The 16,730-nt window shown below is 36.7% G+C and overlaps 1 protein-coding gene across 6 annotated transcripts in view; it reads right to left on the minus strand.

Annotated features, from left to right (window-relative positions):
- Positions 1–9,554: 9,554 nt before the first annotated feature.
- Positions 9,555–16,730, minus strand: part of GARIN2 (golgi associated RAB2 interactor family member 2) — a 49,991-nt gene continuing 42,815 nt past the window's right edge. For 4 of the 6 annotated variants that reach the window (XM_072629569.1, XM_072629567.1, XM_072629566.1 and 1 more), the window contains 2 exons: positions 11,853–11,881; positions 9,555–10,286 (listed from right to left, as the gene is read on the minus strand). In XM_072629569.1, coding sequence (XP_072485670.1) covers positions 10,222–10,286; positions 11,853–11,881 — 94 coding nt within the window. In that variant the 3' untranslated portion in view covers positions 9,555–10,221. The remainder of the gene's footprint in view (positions 10,287–11,852; positions 11,882–16,730) is intronic. The other 2 variants (XM_072629571.1, XM_072629570.1) reach the window with 2 other exon arrangements.

The raw sequence follows: 16,730 nt of genomic DNA on the forward strand, positions 1-16,730 counted from the left end.
GTTTCGCGGAACAAAGGGGTCTGAAGCCTTTTAGTCTGAGTGGCTGGTTAGCTAAGACCAGGACCAGAAACTGCCCCAGAATTCTACATTCTCTTGGTTAAATATAATACTAAAAACCTAGCAATGATTTTTTTAAAAAAAAAAGATGATAGAGGACATGTCCATCCTAACATCAAATTCAAAATATTAATTCAAAACTACCTCTACTAATATAAAATCTTTATGTAATTTTGTTAGTAGTTTCAATTGTAACCAACTCTTTGTGACCCCATTTGGGATTTTCTTGGCAAAGATACTGGAGTGGTTTGTCATTTCCTTCACTGTCTCATTTTTAGAGATCAGACAGGGTTAAAGTGATTTGCCCAGAGTCACACAATTAGAAAGTGTCTCAGGCTGGATTTGAACTCAGGACTTCTTGACTTCAGGTCTGGCTCTTTATATTCACTGAGCCACATCGCTTGTATAATACAAGTAAACTTGTATAATGCTATAAGCCTTTCATTTATCATGGTCTTTATATTACATTTATTTGTATATAATACGTGATGTCTCCTCTGCTAAGTTTTTAAGTTCTTAATGGGAATAGAGGAAGATACTGTCTAAAAAACACTCCATAAAAAGTTTCACCAAGATTCCACAACTATTAACATTCTCTAACATTCATATTAGTTCTTTAAATTTCACAGATCATTTTGCAAATCATTGGATCCTTACAACAGCCCTGTGACTTGAATACCCTACCTATATTATTATCATTATTTTTCAAATGAGAAAACTGAAGCTCAGAAATATTATATGATTTGCCTATTGTTAGAGAGCTTGTATCAGAGGAAGGGTTCAAATTCAGATCTCTCCTGATTCCAAGGCAAAGCTCTTTCCCCACTTTACTGTGCTGCTCTCAGTTTCTCTCAATGCTGAAAAGTGAATAGGAGAATATAGTAATTTGAACTTGAAATAGTGAATCTTTGCAGTCTCATCAATGTGTTACTTCTTTTCCCAATCCAGATTGCAATCCATCTATATCCTCTCATCTTGTGTTGTAACACACTTGTCCATTGGTTCTATAAATTGTCCCTACAGGCTCTACCCATCCTACTGAATGGCATAGGTGCAACAGTGCTTGGGCTGTGAGAAACTCCTCACTCTTAATACTTGCCTTTCACATACAACCTTTTGTGGCCATTCATTTCCTTAAGTAGAATAGAGTAGAAGGAGTGCTGGATTTGGAGCTTGGTAATCTTAAGTAAATAATTTGACCACTCTGAACTTCAGTTCCATCCGTAAGATGAGGAGGTTGGAAATTAGATGCTCCTTGGTTAGGAAATGGTTAAATAAATTGTCATATATGAACAGATAAGAGTGAAGTAAGCAAAACCCAGAAAACACAGGCACAATGGCTATTAAAACATGAAACTATATGCTTTATAAAAATGACCAAATGACCTCAGAGGTGAAAAAATGCACCCCTCCCTTCCTATTCTATTGATTTTTAAAAAATATCTCCTAGTTTTATTTACCAATTCAGCAAAATTGAGTTTTCTTTTGTTTTATCTCCTCTTTGATTTTAAGAATTTCTATATATATTTAGCTGGAGTTTTTTAAAAATTTTGTTAGTTGAATTATCAGTTCATTGATCTGTTCTTTCTCTCTTTTGTTGATAAAAATGTTCAGAGATAAAAAATTTCCCCTACTGACTGCTTTGACTGTGTCCCAAAAGTAAGCATCTCATAATTTTCTATGGTATATTATCTATCATCTATATAATCTATATATATAGTTTCTATATATAATCTATGATACATGTCTATCATCTATATAATGTATCATCTTATTGATTTGTATGTTGATCCGTATATTCTCTAGGATTAGACTATTTAATTTGGAATCCTTTCACTTAAGTTTGAATTCTTTCTTCAAATTGCCTTTATTGATTGTAATGTTCATTGCATTGCGGTCAGTAAAGAATGTGTTGAATCTGTTTGCACATTTGTTTATGAGATTTAATGCCTTAACACATAGTCAGTTTTTGTGAAGGTGCCATTAAAGCTGAAAAATATAAATGTATATATAATAGAAATCTATATTTACATGTGTGTGTCTGTATGTGTATGTATGTTCCCTTTATTAGACTATGAGTTTCTTGAGTGCAGAGACTATCGTTTGCCTCTCTTTTTGTATCCCCAGGCCTCAGCACAGTGTGTGGAACATAGTAGGCACCTAGTAAATAAACCCTGATTGATTGATTGTGTAGCTACATATACACACATGTTTATTTTTACATACAAATACCTTTGAGTGCCCATTCAGTAATTGCCAGTGATCTATCATCTCTTACTTTGTAAAATTCCATTAAGTCCTTTTTTTGTCTTTTTTCATAGATTTGTTTAGGCTTAAAAAGGGCACATTGAGGTTCCTATTAGAATTTAGTTGTCTATTTCTCCTTGTAATTCATTTAGCTATTCCGTGTGGTATTTAGAGGCTATGTCACTTAGTATATATGTATTAATACTATTTCAATATTTATTGAATTCTTAAGCATATTATAATGTCTCTGCTTATATCTTTTTGAATATGTCTAAAACTTGGTTGTTGTTCTGAGGTCATGCTTCTTCTACTGCCTTTTTGAACTAGATTAAGTGATAAATTTTCTAAAACTGCATTTTACTTCTGTGAATCTTTATTTTTCAATATGTTTCTTGCAAAAAACCATAATATTGAATTCTGCTTTCTGATTCATTCCTTTACCCTCCTTTATTTCATGACTCAGTTCATCCCATGCAGTTTTATGGTTGTTAATTTTGTATTTGGGGGGTAGGCAAGGGAAGTAAAGAGTTAAATATGATTATGAAGTTGTGAACCTGAGTAATTAGAAGAATGGTGGTGCCATGTTAGGAAGAGGAGTGATTTTTTTTCCAGAAAAACAATGATTTTTACTTTTGGACATGTTGAGCTTGCTATGCCTTTAGGACTCAAATGTAGACATATCCAACAAGCAATTAGTGATATGGGCCTGAAGCTTAAGAAAGAGATGAAGGCTAGAAATACAGATTTAGGAGTCTGCCTTCATATTAGAGGACTTCCATTTACAGACTGACTCTGCCTTAAATACCCTAATCAACCTACTCATTTCCCATAAATTATTCCTCCATAAATTATTCCTCCACCCAACCTTAGCCACACACAAAGCTAGTCATATCCTTAATCACCCACAAATGTACCACCTCTGTGTTCAAGAATTCCAAAATCCTCTTATCTGACCACAGTCTGTTGGCTTTTCACTTCTTCCTAACAAAATCTTACTCTTTGTCCACACTGGTGACCTCCCAATGCTTTGACACTTCAATTCACTTCCAGGTAATTTCCTCTTCTCTTCCCCTGCAGTAGCCTCTCTGCTCTTCCCTCCATCTTATCCCCTTAGTGAACGAATTCACCTCTAGACTGTCCTCTTCTCTTGATCCTTTGATATTGTTGATTATGTCCTGCCAAGCCTCAGTGTGGGATCACTCCCAACTATTTGCTACCTTTGCTCCCACACATGGGCTATTGGAAGAAGATAGAGAAATTCATGGAACTTTTATAACTGGGTCTACTACAAATTTGTTACACAGCCTAAACTACCGCTAAGCAATCCTACTATACCTCCATCACCAGTTTTATCCCAGTCTCCATAGAAGCTCTTCCAAACCTTTCTAATCCTCCCCAAACTTTCCATTGTGATTGAGAATGTTTTCTCATACATTACAGAAAAAAATTGAGGCCATGTGCCATGAACTTCCTCATCTCCCCTCTCCCTCATCTCTTATCACTCAGATAATTTCTGCCATTATCTATTCCTTTACTCCTGTCTCACTCTTTACTAAGGCTAACTGCTCTAACTTGAAGTGATCCAATTTCATTCCATTTTCTCCAACAGGTTGCCACCTCTGTCATCTCCATTCTATCACTTATTTTTAATCTCTCCCTCCCTGTTGGCTCTTTCCTTTTTGTTTACAAACATGTCCATGTGTCTTCCATCCTTTAAAAGCCCTCACTTGATCCTTCCATCCCCACTATCATCCTATATCTGCTTTTTGTGGTTAAATTCTTCAAAAAGCCTATCTACAATAAGTGCCTCTAACTTTCTCTCCTCTCACTCTCTTAATCCTTTACAATCTAACTTCTGACCTTATCATTCCACTAAAACTGCTCTCTCTCAAATTGCTAATGATCTTTTAGTGGCCATATCTCATGATCTGTTCTCAGTTCTTCTCTTCGACCCTCCCCACAGCCCTTAACACTGTTGATCATCTTTCTTCTCCTTCATGCTCTCTTTTCTATAGGTTTTCAGAACACTACTCTCCTGGTTCTCTTCCTTCCTATCTGACTGTTCTTTCTCTGTCTCCCTTGCTGGATCCTCAGACACACTAACTATAGGTGTCCTACCAGGTTCTTTCCTGACCCATTTGCTTCTTTTTCTAAACTACATCTCTTGGTGGTCCCATCCGCTACCATGGATTTAATTACAATCCTCTATGCTGATGATTCTGAAATCTGTTCTGTCCCAAACTCTCTGCTGACCTCCAATCTCAAACCTCCAAATGCCTTTTAGACATCTTGAACTGGATATCCAGTAGACATCTTAAACTCAATATGTCCAAAATGGAACTCATCTTTCCCCCTAAACCCAATTTCTCCTCCTACCTTTTTTATTACTATAGAAGGCAACACCATCCTCCCAGTCCCTCAGGCTCACAACCTAGGTGTCATCCTCAATTTCCCCCTGCCTCTCCTCAACCCCCAGTCCATATCTAATTTGTTGCCAAGGACTGTCACTTTCACCTTTGCAACATTTCTTGAATATGTTCCCTCCTCTCCTCTGACACTGCCACCACCCTAGTGCAAACCTCCATCACTTTACACTTGGATTATTTCAATAGCCTGTTTGTGGATTTACCTGCCTCCTCTCATCTCTCCCACTTCAATCTATTCTCCATTCTCCATTCTGCCACTAAAGTGATTTTCCTAAAGTACCCCCCTCCTCATTCAAAACACTTCTGTGACTCCCTGTTGCCTCCAGGATCAAAACAAAACAAAACAAAACAAAACGTTGGTTGTTGTTGCTATTCCTTTAGGACCAACCCCTACTTGGGGTTATCTTGGCAAAGATACCAAAGTGTTTTGGGTTTGCCGTTTCCTTCTCTTGCTCATTTTATGGATGAAGAAACTGAGGCAAACAAGGTTAAGTGATTTGCTCAGGGTCATAGGTAGTAAGTATCTTAAGGATAGATTTGAACACCAAGGTCTTCCTGATGCCAGGCTAGGAGTTGTTCCCCTTCCTAACCTAGGCCCCCACTACCCCTCCAGTCTTCTTACACTTTAATCTCCAACATGTGTTCTTCAGTCTAGTGATATTGGCCTCCTAAATGTTCCATGAACAAGACACACCTCATCTCTTGGCTCTGGACATTTTCTCTGATTGTCTTCCATACCTGGAACTCTCTCCCTCCTCCACTCAGCCTGTTGACTTCTCTGGCTTCCTTTTAAGTCCCAACCCCTCCTAAATCTAGTATTTTCCCTCTTTCAATTTCAATTATTAACTATCTTGTATGTAGCATGTTATGTGTTTATATATATGTATGTATGTTTACATGTTATTTCCCCATTTACTTTGTAAACCCCTTTAGGGCTGGGACTGTCTTTTGCCTCTTTTAGTGTCCTTATCACTTAGCCTGATATGTTGTAGGCATTTAATGTTGTTTGAATGATTGACTGGGTAATACTGGGCTCTCTGTAGCTGGAGTATTTCCATGCATGGAAGAACTCTGCTTAGATCACCCACGGTGCCCAGACCAGCCATTTCTTCATTTTCCACTGGACTACACTCTTCTATCATACCTATTAAAAACCTCATTATCTTGTGAGATCACATCAACCCTCTGCCTCAGAGTACCTCTCTTCCATAGATTGTACACCATAGAGGGCAGATAGTGGAAAGCTCCTCTCAGATCCTTCATTCAAGGATGGCATCCAGGCCAGCCATCTCTTCAGTTCCCACCTAGCTATGTTCCTATGAGTTTAATCATGCTCCCTCCATCCAGGGTTGTCCTCTTCCCTCCCAACCCCCACCCCCCACCTCCACTCCACCTTGTTGTCTTCCTCCAGTTAGGGGCAGCTAGGTGGTGCAGTGGATAGAGCTCCAGTGCAGGCATCAGGATGGACCTCAGTTGAAATCTCACCTCAGACACTTGACACTCACTAGCTGTGTTACCTTGGGCAAGTCACTAAACCCCAACTGCCTCATCCTGGGTCATCTCCAGTCATCCTAATGATTATCTGGTGACTGGATTCAGATGGCTCTGGGAGAGAAGTGAGGCTGGTGACCTGCACAGCCTTCCCTCACTCAAAACAAAGTCAACTACAAGTCATGTCATCATTTCTCTGATGGCGTGGTCTTCTTTGACAACAAAGGACAAACACATACTTCCCCCAGTGAATTGTGAACTTCTTGAGGGTAAAGACTGTTTTCCCTTTTTTTGTATCCCCAATGTTTAACACAGTGTCTGTTTAATAAATGTTTATTAACCTTCTTCCTTTAAACTCCCTTCAAACCTTTACTCGCAGAGAAGCAAAAGAGCTTACCTCTCCTATCTATTTGCTCCTTCCATCAGTAAACCACCACGTGGTTATCTTAAGTTAATTAGTTTCAATTTAATTATTTTACTACATGCGCCTTTGTTAGTGAGAATATATGGTGGCCTGGGACAAAGGTATTAAAGGTATTAAAAATTGCTTGTCTCTTCTTAAACATTCTAGGTATTCAAAGTTACCACTCTTTTTAGGGTAGGAAATGTCTGTTTTGAATTTGGAGGCTTTCCCCATTACATTCCAGTGTCTTTTAGACTGGGCTGACCTTCAGCTTTTCCTGAAGTCTCACTGGGGCACCCCTCTTGCCTACTGTTCTTCACATGCCCTCCTGCCTGGAATATATTCCTTCCTCACACCTCTCCCTCTAAATAGTTTTCTTCAAAGCTCAACTCAAATGGTATTTACTTTCCTGATCAACCCTCTTCACCCCCTCCAGTGCTATAGTAAGGATCACTTTGGATTCCCATCCTATGATGGTAGCAACAAGTAGACTTGGTGGATTCTCTGGTTTGGGGACAAGGATGAGAGTGGAGGAGGAGGATCAGACAGTGGTAGCTTAATGGTAGAATGGGAGTTGGGATTCCTCTGCTCTTAAGTACTGAAAACAAGCATTTGTAATTTGGATACTGATATTTTGGGAACTCCCTATACCCAGTTGTTGGGGCAAATCATATGATTGATTACGTGGAATCAGCTACTAATTCTTTTAAAAATGTATAGGTCTTTACCGAATAGCCAATGTCAGCAACAGAGGCTGCTGGGAGGAGTAGTCTTTTCCAGTTGAATGGAGAGACTGAAGGATGATGAGAGGTGGGAACTATAGGGAGCAGAGGGAAGCCAAAAGATTTTAGAGGTCCATAGAGAGGAATGGGGCCCTTTGATGGTGGAACTGATCACAAGGAAACTGCTACCCTAATGGATGATAAAATCACATGTAATCTTGAGCAGCGGAGCTACTGTTTGGCTTAGTGTTACACTTTTAAGGAGCCATGTGCTTGGACAGAACTTGCAATTTGCTTTAATGTACCTGTCCCTCTCATACCTGGGACCTAGTGAGTTTAATCGTTTTCCAATACTTTCCCCTCATCTCTGAAGTTAGGTGGTTGTGTATCTCCTTTCTTCTCCACCTGCCTTATCTTCCTGCCTCCCAACTGATGAACCAGCATCCTTTCCCCTTTTGGAGTTTCCTATTTTGTTTTTTTTTGTTGTTGGTTTTTAAAAACAAAGTTTTTAAAAACTTGCTTGCTTTTATGACTGATTTTATCTGCAGATAAGGAGGAGCACACCTTTATTGTGTACTAATCCAGTGTTTGCTATCCTGGAGTGGGTGAAAAGGGGAAAGGAAAATGAATCTGGGAGACTAATTGCCCTAGACTTTAAAGATAAAAAAATACCCTGGGAGACTATATTAAGCTCTCTGGGAGCATAAAGTAGGACTTTAACTTATAAGGCAATATTTGTGCTCACCTGCAATAGCAAAGTAGTTATCTTCCTGTTCTTTACTTGAATTTCCCTCAGTTAATTGATATTGGCCAAACTTCCATCTAATTTTGACAGTGATCTTAACATTAGCTGGCATTCAGTCTCTATATGTACTATCCATCTGTCCCCTCACATGTGGAATAATTTTATCTAAAAAAATTTTTAAATTCAGTGATATGGATTATAACAAAATATTTCCCCATTTCTAGATGGCAGCTAAAGTACTGTTTTCTAAGGGATTGATAGACGTGTTCACTATATTATGATATATAAATGAAAAACCTAAAGATGAATTGGTTAATGATCTGAGTTCCTTGCTTAATAAATGCTTGTTGCATTAGATTGAAAAAGCTTAAGTAGAGAAAACTAAACAGAAAATGCAACAGCTGCATCCTAGTTGCTGGAATATTGAATATAAGGAAAAGTGAAGTGGTTCCACTTGTTGATATTTGAGAATTTGCATTAGCCATAACTATTTTTGAAAAATTAAAATTAAGATCTCAGGTAAGCTGAAAAACACATTCAGAATTATTTTGTGCTTTTTCAAACCCAATTTGTATTGTTCAGCTTTATGCAAAATTTGTTCATGTTTGTTGTATTTCCCCCAAAAGTCTCTTTACTCTATTTGGAAAGATCTTGTTGCTTGATAGTAATACTTAGTTACATTTTCCCCCGATGAAATTTTTTTCCACAGTTCCTTTAGTACAAATATTTTCTATAATGAAAATATTAGTATACGTAGTCTCTGAGTTGCAAACCCCTGATGTAGAAATGACCCTTTACAAACAAATGGCTGTAACAGGAATCCTTTCTCATTGCCACTGTCTTCTGTGGCTGTTGTGGGGGAACTCCCCTCTTGCCGCTCCCATAATGAGTGGGGGAAATGAAATCTAGGAGTGCTTAGCCTGAAGGAGAGAAGATTTAGAAGAAACATAATTGTCTTCAAATATTTGAAAGACTCTCTGATCAGATCAGATGATGGCTACAGTGAGGCATTCTTTTCCTAGTAGCATATAATTTAGAGTTGGAAGAGAGTTTAGAGCTCACCAACCTAATCTTCATTTTTTATAAGTATGGAAGCAAGTTCAGAGCATAAGTGATTTATCCAAGGTCACACAGGTAATAAGGAGAGTCATTGTTTAGACTTAGGTCCTCTGAGTCCATATTCATCACTTTCTTCTGTTTTACTTTTTTTCTAGTTTCATTCCCCTGAGAGAGGTAGAATTGAAGGAAGTTTCAGAGTTGGGTAAACGATAATGGGATTAAAGCTGAAAGAAAAGTCAGAGAAAACATGAGAAAGTGAAGGAAGGCAAAGTGCGAAGAGAGGGAGAGATGGAGAAAAAGGAAAGGGGTAAAAAGAAAAAAACTTTAAAATATTTTTAATTTTTAAAAATGCCCCCTTCATGTATCCTTTAAAGCTCATTTCATTTTCAGAAAATAGATGTTGGTTCTCAGAATTCCATGACTTTTTTATTTTTTAATATTTAAAAAGGTTGAGGGAAGAAAGAGTGGGGTACATTGTTAGAATTTGTAAAGTATTTTCCGTCCTCTTCTAAGTGTCTCTGGTTGACTGCTCCCATTTCAATCCATCTTGTTGAGAAATATCAATTACAACTGATAATTCCACCCTTCACATTCACTGTGAATAAATAAGCAAGAACAAAGAACAGAAAGCTAGGAAATCAAAAGGGTAAGAAAGAGAGAGTTAGAGAGATAATAATACTGGACTATGCCTCATTTCTTGCTTATAAGAATAGAGTATATGAAGTGCCACTTGTATTATATAAGTAGCTTTTCAGTGCTTTCATGAGAGTGAAGTTGTAACTCAGGTAACTAAAAGATGTGAGATGAGCCAGCTAAAGACTTTCCTGGTGGACCTAACTAGTATATATCAGATATGGATCAGCAGTGATAGTTGTGGGTTTTGCTAATAGTGGGAAGCAGACAATACTTTAGATTCTTCTTTGTGAGCATCAGAGCATTCATATTTTAGGCTAAAATAAATCTGAATTTGATAGAATGAGAGGTTAAAATTCATTTTACTCACTGTTATCTTTTGTTGGGGTGCAAGAGCAATTCAGTGTGAATAGAAAAGGTAGGAGAACATGAAATGATTTAGAGGAAAGTAGAGAAGGGAAAAGTAAGGCTAACCAGAGGGAAAACTGAAAAACTATACAAGCCTGAAGAAAAATAAACATATAGAAAAGGAATACAGGAAGAAGAGTTAGAAAATGAGTAAAAGAAAACAAACAAGAGAAGCAATTATTACTTTATGGAAAACCAAAAGTCAAATTATTATGCTATATTATTATATTTTACATTATTACATTGCTTCATTGTTGTCTTTGAGTGATAGGAATGAGACTCTTGGTGCCCCCAGTGCACCGATTTTTCCACCTAATAGTTGCAAATCTAGCACCAATATTAATAGTAATAATACCATGTATTTAGTATTCAAATAGCACCCCATTTCCAAGGAATTCAAAGCTTTCTGTCAAAGAAAGCTTTACTTTGTACAAAGCTGTACTTTGTACAGCTAGCCTATATAATAATGTTTGGTCTCCCAAATGCACACCAAGAATCTCCTCATGATTAATTTGGTTTCTTGATGAGATCAGGTTTGAACAAGATGAAAATTCCTTGTAGACACTAAGAAGATTTCAAATTGTTGTATGAATTCCAATGGTCCCTTTCTTCTGATGGTATTCCTCAGGTTAGATGCTGAAGGCCATATTGTAGTAAATGTGTTTTACATATACACACACAAATACACACATGTGCATATATGTATGTGTATATATGTTTATATGTGTATATAATATGCATGTATACATTATGTATATAATAATATAAATGTGTCATAATAAAATCTTTCTGGTGATTCTTGTAACCAATCCCTCCTTGAAATGGATAGTAGACAGATCCAAATGATACCAAATTCTTTGTTCTTGTGAATTCTTATATAGTAGGGCTTCATTGAATGTATTTAAAATGTCTTAAAATTTAAGCTTTAGGAAATTCACTTATTTTCTTGTTCTATGAAAAGCTTTTTTTGGTTTTCTCTGACCCCCAAATTACATTCTTCCTTTTATTAAGAAAAATGTAAGGAAGTGATAAAAGTTATAGAGTTTTGCAGAAAAGCAATCTTAGATAAGTCCCTTCCATATTCTCATTTACTTGCATGACTGTGAACTAAGAGATCCACCCACAGCTAAAATTAAAAAAAAGAAATTGACTAGGGGTTCAGCCCTGGGGCTGATAAAGATAAATGTACCAACACAAACCACCACCACAAACACTGAGTAGCAAAAGTTGACTATAAATAAGGTCAGTGTTCAACTATAACAAATTAATAGCTGCTGACACCAAATGGTACCGTTTAGCAGTGATGCAGAGACCAAAACAGGGGCAAAGCAAACTGACCATGGAAAATTTACTGAGAACTTGAACTATGAGCACCACCTTCTCTTCCATCCTAACCAGGAAGGGAGATTCATCTGTTGGATCAGTTGCTATGGGTTCTGCCTACAAAACTGGTCTTGGTACTCTGAAGTTTGTACCTAATTAATCTGCCTAATGAATAAGGGAGACCTGCCAATTCAGGGAGAAAAAAGAGGTAATGATTAAAGAGGATGGCATGCAAAGGAAGCCAGTAGTTGAATATGTTGGTTATTTCTATTCTATTCCAGTGGGTGATCCTGGATACCTGGATCACAATGAAACATGTAAAAAAATTTATTTCATACCTGAAGTGACTAAATCATTTCTGGAATCCCTGTAAAACAAATAGCTCAAATCAAAACTTTGCCAATTCAACCACAAACATTTACAAAAGAATTATTAAATAGTATGTAACCTGGAATTCTCTAAATGGTTTGTGATAATAACTGAAACATATTTACCTGACTTGTGATCTTACTTCTGAAATGTGAATATAAATAGAATGAGTGGGAAATACTTGCATATCTGTAAATGTACATATGTGTGTATGTAACTCTCTATATTTTCTTATACTTGGAAATTATAAATTGTATATAGTAATATAATTATATTTATATATAAATTAGACACATGAATTGTTCCTTCCCCTTTTGAGTTCTAGATGTCAGGGCTGAGAGGAACCTGGAAGAATCCCAGGAGCAGTTTGTACAATCCAGACCAACTAGAAGATGATGAAAAAGAGAAAGACAAATGGAAAGAACATGAGTGATTGCCTTTCCAAACTCCAAAAAGACCATTAACTATAGCAAGGCAAGATCCACAAAGAATTGGGAAACTGCTCAGTATGAGGCACAACACTTTGGCATTGGGGAAAATAGAAAATATATCCTAAGTAAGGGAGAAAGAGACTTGATTGAACATGTTGAGTAGGAAGTGTTTCCATAGCCACCTGAGAAAACTCTTTAATCAGTAGGGTGGAGTTTTGGGACATAGTTATAAAGAAGCAAGAAGTTTCAGATAAGGTTTTCTCAGGTGAATGTAGGAATACTTTCCACTTGCTCTGTTCAACCAAGTCTCTGTTTTTGTTCCTGGTTGTCATAGGATGAATCCATCTCATTTAACGCCTTTCTCACCTAACCCTTATCTGGTAGGCTTCCTATACTCTGTTAGCACCCTGCTAAGGTTCTTTGGAGAGGTTCAGAAAGACATGGACGCTTTTTCCATTGACATTTCCTGCCTCCCACCTTTCTCAGAGGCAGCTTGGTCAAGTTATTCAAATTGCAGGGGGCTGCTTTGAAATTTGAGAAACAAAGATGAGCAGCTAACATGTGACTCAAAGGAGAGCAACAGAATCCTGCCAGATGGTGAAGATTCACTAATTTATCAGAACTAAGTGGTCTGGAAGTTTTATGACACAGTTATAATATGAATCTCAGTAACTTGCAAACCAGTGAATCCAAATAGTCATAACCAAATAAATGTATCTGGTGATGTCCAAAATAATGACAAATAATTTTAAGAAATTGAGACTTATCATGTCTATGTACTTCCATCAAAAATCTCCTCAAAACCCTGAAGATACTGTAGTAAGACTCATCAATGTGGTTTTTTTTTAAATTTTTAAATTATTTTATTTGTTTTCAGCTTTCTACAATCACTTCCATATATTTATAAATACCTTTTTTTAGGAGTTTGGTTGAGTGCCAGTTGTGCATCTACAATGGCCAACTGGATATTTTTATGGGGTTGTCCCACAGGCCTTTCTGTTTTGAGGCAATCAAGATTAAGTGACTTGCCCAGAGTCACGCAGCTAGTAAGTGTCTGAGGCTGAATTTGAACTCAGGTCCTTCTGACTCCAGGGCCAGTGCTGTATCCACTGCACCACCTAGCTGAACATGTGTGTTTACTTTAAATGAAAACACTTGCAATGTTTAATAATTCTTTTCAAAATGCTATATAAAGCTATTAATGAAGGGAATAGTCTCAGTGAGAACTTTACTGACCATAAGTAACACTATGAAATTATAATGGAGTTTATAATTGTGTTTCTGATACATAAAGGCAGAAGAAAATACATTCTTGGCTTTACTGAGCACTGTAAGATTAATTATAGTCAAAATTTGCTTTTATTTGCTTTTTTCCCCTGTCTGGTAAAAATCACCAGATCTTTAGAGTCATGAATCTCTAGATTGGAAGGGACCTTAGACATCACCCAGTCTGATCTCTCACTCCATGTAGGAATCCTCTCTATAACATTGCTGATAGGTTTGCTATGGCAAACTTAAAGACTGGAGGAGAAGTACTAAGTGTCTTATTGAGTTAAGTTATCTCTAAGGTCCCTTCCAACTGTAAAATTCTAATTTTATGATTCTTGCCATCCTTAATTGTCTTATTTCTAATAATGATAATAATGTAATAATATTTGGTTCTTTCAGAGCATTTTTCATATGAAAAACTCAAAGAATCTTTATAATTTTAAAATATTAACAAGCTACTTAGAAGTCAGATATAGCACTTTAGGCCATATACTATCTACATGAATGACAGTCAAGAAGGAGATGCAAATAATTTGATGATCTTGAATTATTGAGACTATCTCTGAAGAATTAGATATAAGGAAACTATTAGGTTTGAGGTATATAAATCAAAGTGAGTAACAGGAATAATTACCAGAGTGACTGGAGGTCAAATAAGTTGTGATTTAGGGGAGGATGTTAGGATGAATTGATTAATGTTTTTCTTTCTGTTTTTAGGAATATTTGTGGATTATTTATCATTTATTAAAACGGTTTGAATCCAACTTTATGTGATTAGAGGTTGCTTACACACAGTATGTCGTCTGACCTTGGTAACTCTCTAGGAATGCTAGAGGTGACTGCAAGGTATTTTGGATTCCCCCAGGCTCTGGAGCCATTCAGAGTATTCTTGTTTTGGATCTCCCCACCCAAGTCTTGTTTTGGGTTCCCCCAGGCTTGTGTTTTGGGCTCCCTTCCTGTGATTTGTTTGTAACTTGTCTGTGTAGAAAGTTTTGTCAAAATCCTATATAAACTTTCCAGAACCTGGGGAGAGGGAGTTACCTCTTCTTTCCATCTCTCAACCTAATAAATTTCTTTCTAAAACTATTTCAGGTTTTGGGGTTTGTTTTTATGAACAACATATCCAACTTTTTATTTTGCAGTGGAAATATTAATGGCATTCTCTTGCATAGTTACTGAAAGGAATTTTTCCACTGAGTGGCACCTTTGATAATATGCTAGTCTTTCCCACTTTATATTTGACTTTCTTTCTAAGAGGAAGCTTGAGATTATACCTGAAGTCAGAAACATCTGAATTTGATCTGCCTTAGACTTTCACTAGCATTAGTAACTAGACTAATCAATTAATCCCTCATCTTCAGTTCCTTCACCTCTAAAATGGAGACAGTAATAGTACCTACTTTACCTCTAAAATGAGGACAACGATAGTACTTACTTCAACAGGTTGTTGTAAAGAATCAAATGAGATAATATATGATTCATATGTAAAGTGCTTTGCAGCCTTTTTTAGAGCTGTACAAATATTAGCTATCCTTTTTCTCTCCTTGCTTTCTTTTCCTTCTCTTCTCCTTTCTTCTCTCCTATACCAGAATTTTGTTTTTGTGTTGGTCAATAAATGACTTATGGAACTCCCAGTGAGAAAACTCCTTCCACCAATGCAGATCAGCATCCATTTTGCAATTTATAGTCTTAGATAGTTGTCTGGGGGCACTGAGAAGTTACATGATTAGCCCAGGGTCACACATCCAGTATGTCAGAGGTAGAATTTGAGCCATGCTCATCCCGACCTTGCTGCTCTCTTTCACTACATCATGCCATCTCTTCCTTTTGTACCTTTGACTAGTAATAATAGTTGATTATTGACATATTGCTTTAGAGTTTATGTGATACTTCACTTACATTATCCATTTGAGTATCACAATAACCTTGTGAAAATAACATTGTAGTTGCTTAGAGTACTTCCTTTTATAGATGAGGAAACTAAGGCAGACTGTCTAGAGTCAAATGGTTAATAATTTGAACTGAGTTTTCTACTACTTCGCTTCTATCCACTATGCCAAACTACCTCTGCCAGTTGCAACCATGGGCATTATTTAGCATTACCCATTGCTAAAGATATTGCTGAATCTTCCTCTGAAGAGAACTAGATCAAAATTAATGGGGAAATTTTCCTATTTTTGATACTTATATACCTTCTTATCCCTATCAGGAGCAGGGAAGTTTCTATGGGAAGTGGCTTCAATTCCATTTGTAATTCATATTCAAGGGAATTCAGTTCTACAGAAAAGTTCTTTGGAAACTGGGCTATCTCTAGGTTTTATCATATAGCCTTTCTTGGAGCCAATCATAACAGTAAGAATCTATGGAATAGGAAATTTACTTTTGATTAGCACTCTAATTTCAGGGTTTCTATGCAAAGCTAGACCTCCTCTAGAATCGCTCACATTCATACAGCTGATGTTAACTCTACTTAGCTGCAGAAGGAGCTAAAGAGGAAAGCCAGATTTGTATCGTATATTGGTTAACCAAGGTTTTAAAATATTGAGTGGCATCTTAGATTTTCACTCCTCAGATTACTGAGACTCTCTACAGTATTGCCTTGTCATGCTGATGTAATCAACACTTTATGTAAATAAAAACAAGAAAAATGAGGCACGGCTAATCCAAGAAGTAGATAGTATTTTAAATTGCAAAAACATTTATATTTGGGTTTGATATTATCTAATTCTTCAAGTAGTGTAAAGTAATATAATTTCTAATTGTTGAATTATGCACAGGGAAGGATGATCTTGAGAGTTTTCTTTAGGCAGAGGAATGCCTAAACAGTCTGAGTCAGATAGATGGTTATCTAGTTTCTTTTTAAAAGAATTTTAGAGACAGGGGTTTCACAACCTCCTGTAACCCATTCGAGTGTTCTATTACCCTGATCAATCAATCAGCATTATTTATTGAGTATCTGCTATGTTACCAACACTGTGTAGTCAAGAACTTTATATGCTTAACTAAAATCTCTTCTGTTTCTTTTAAGAACCACTGTTAGCTTCTTCTTCATCAAAACACTGATATAAATAAAGGCAATAATTGTCACTACTTAACCTTCTCTTATTTAACCTAAATAACTCAGCTTTTAAAGCTCACCCTCACTGG

The sequence above is a fragment of the Notamacropus eugenii genome, chromosome 1 (assembly GCF_028372415.1).
Source record: "Notamacropus eugenii isolate mMacEug1 chromosome 1, mMacEug1.pri_v2, whole genome shotgun sequence".
In the NCBI taxonomy this organism is placed as follows: domain Eukaryota; kingdom Metazoa; phylum Chordata; class Mammalia; order Diprotodontia; family Macropodidae; genus Notamacropus; species Notamacropus eugenii.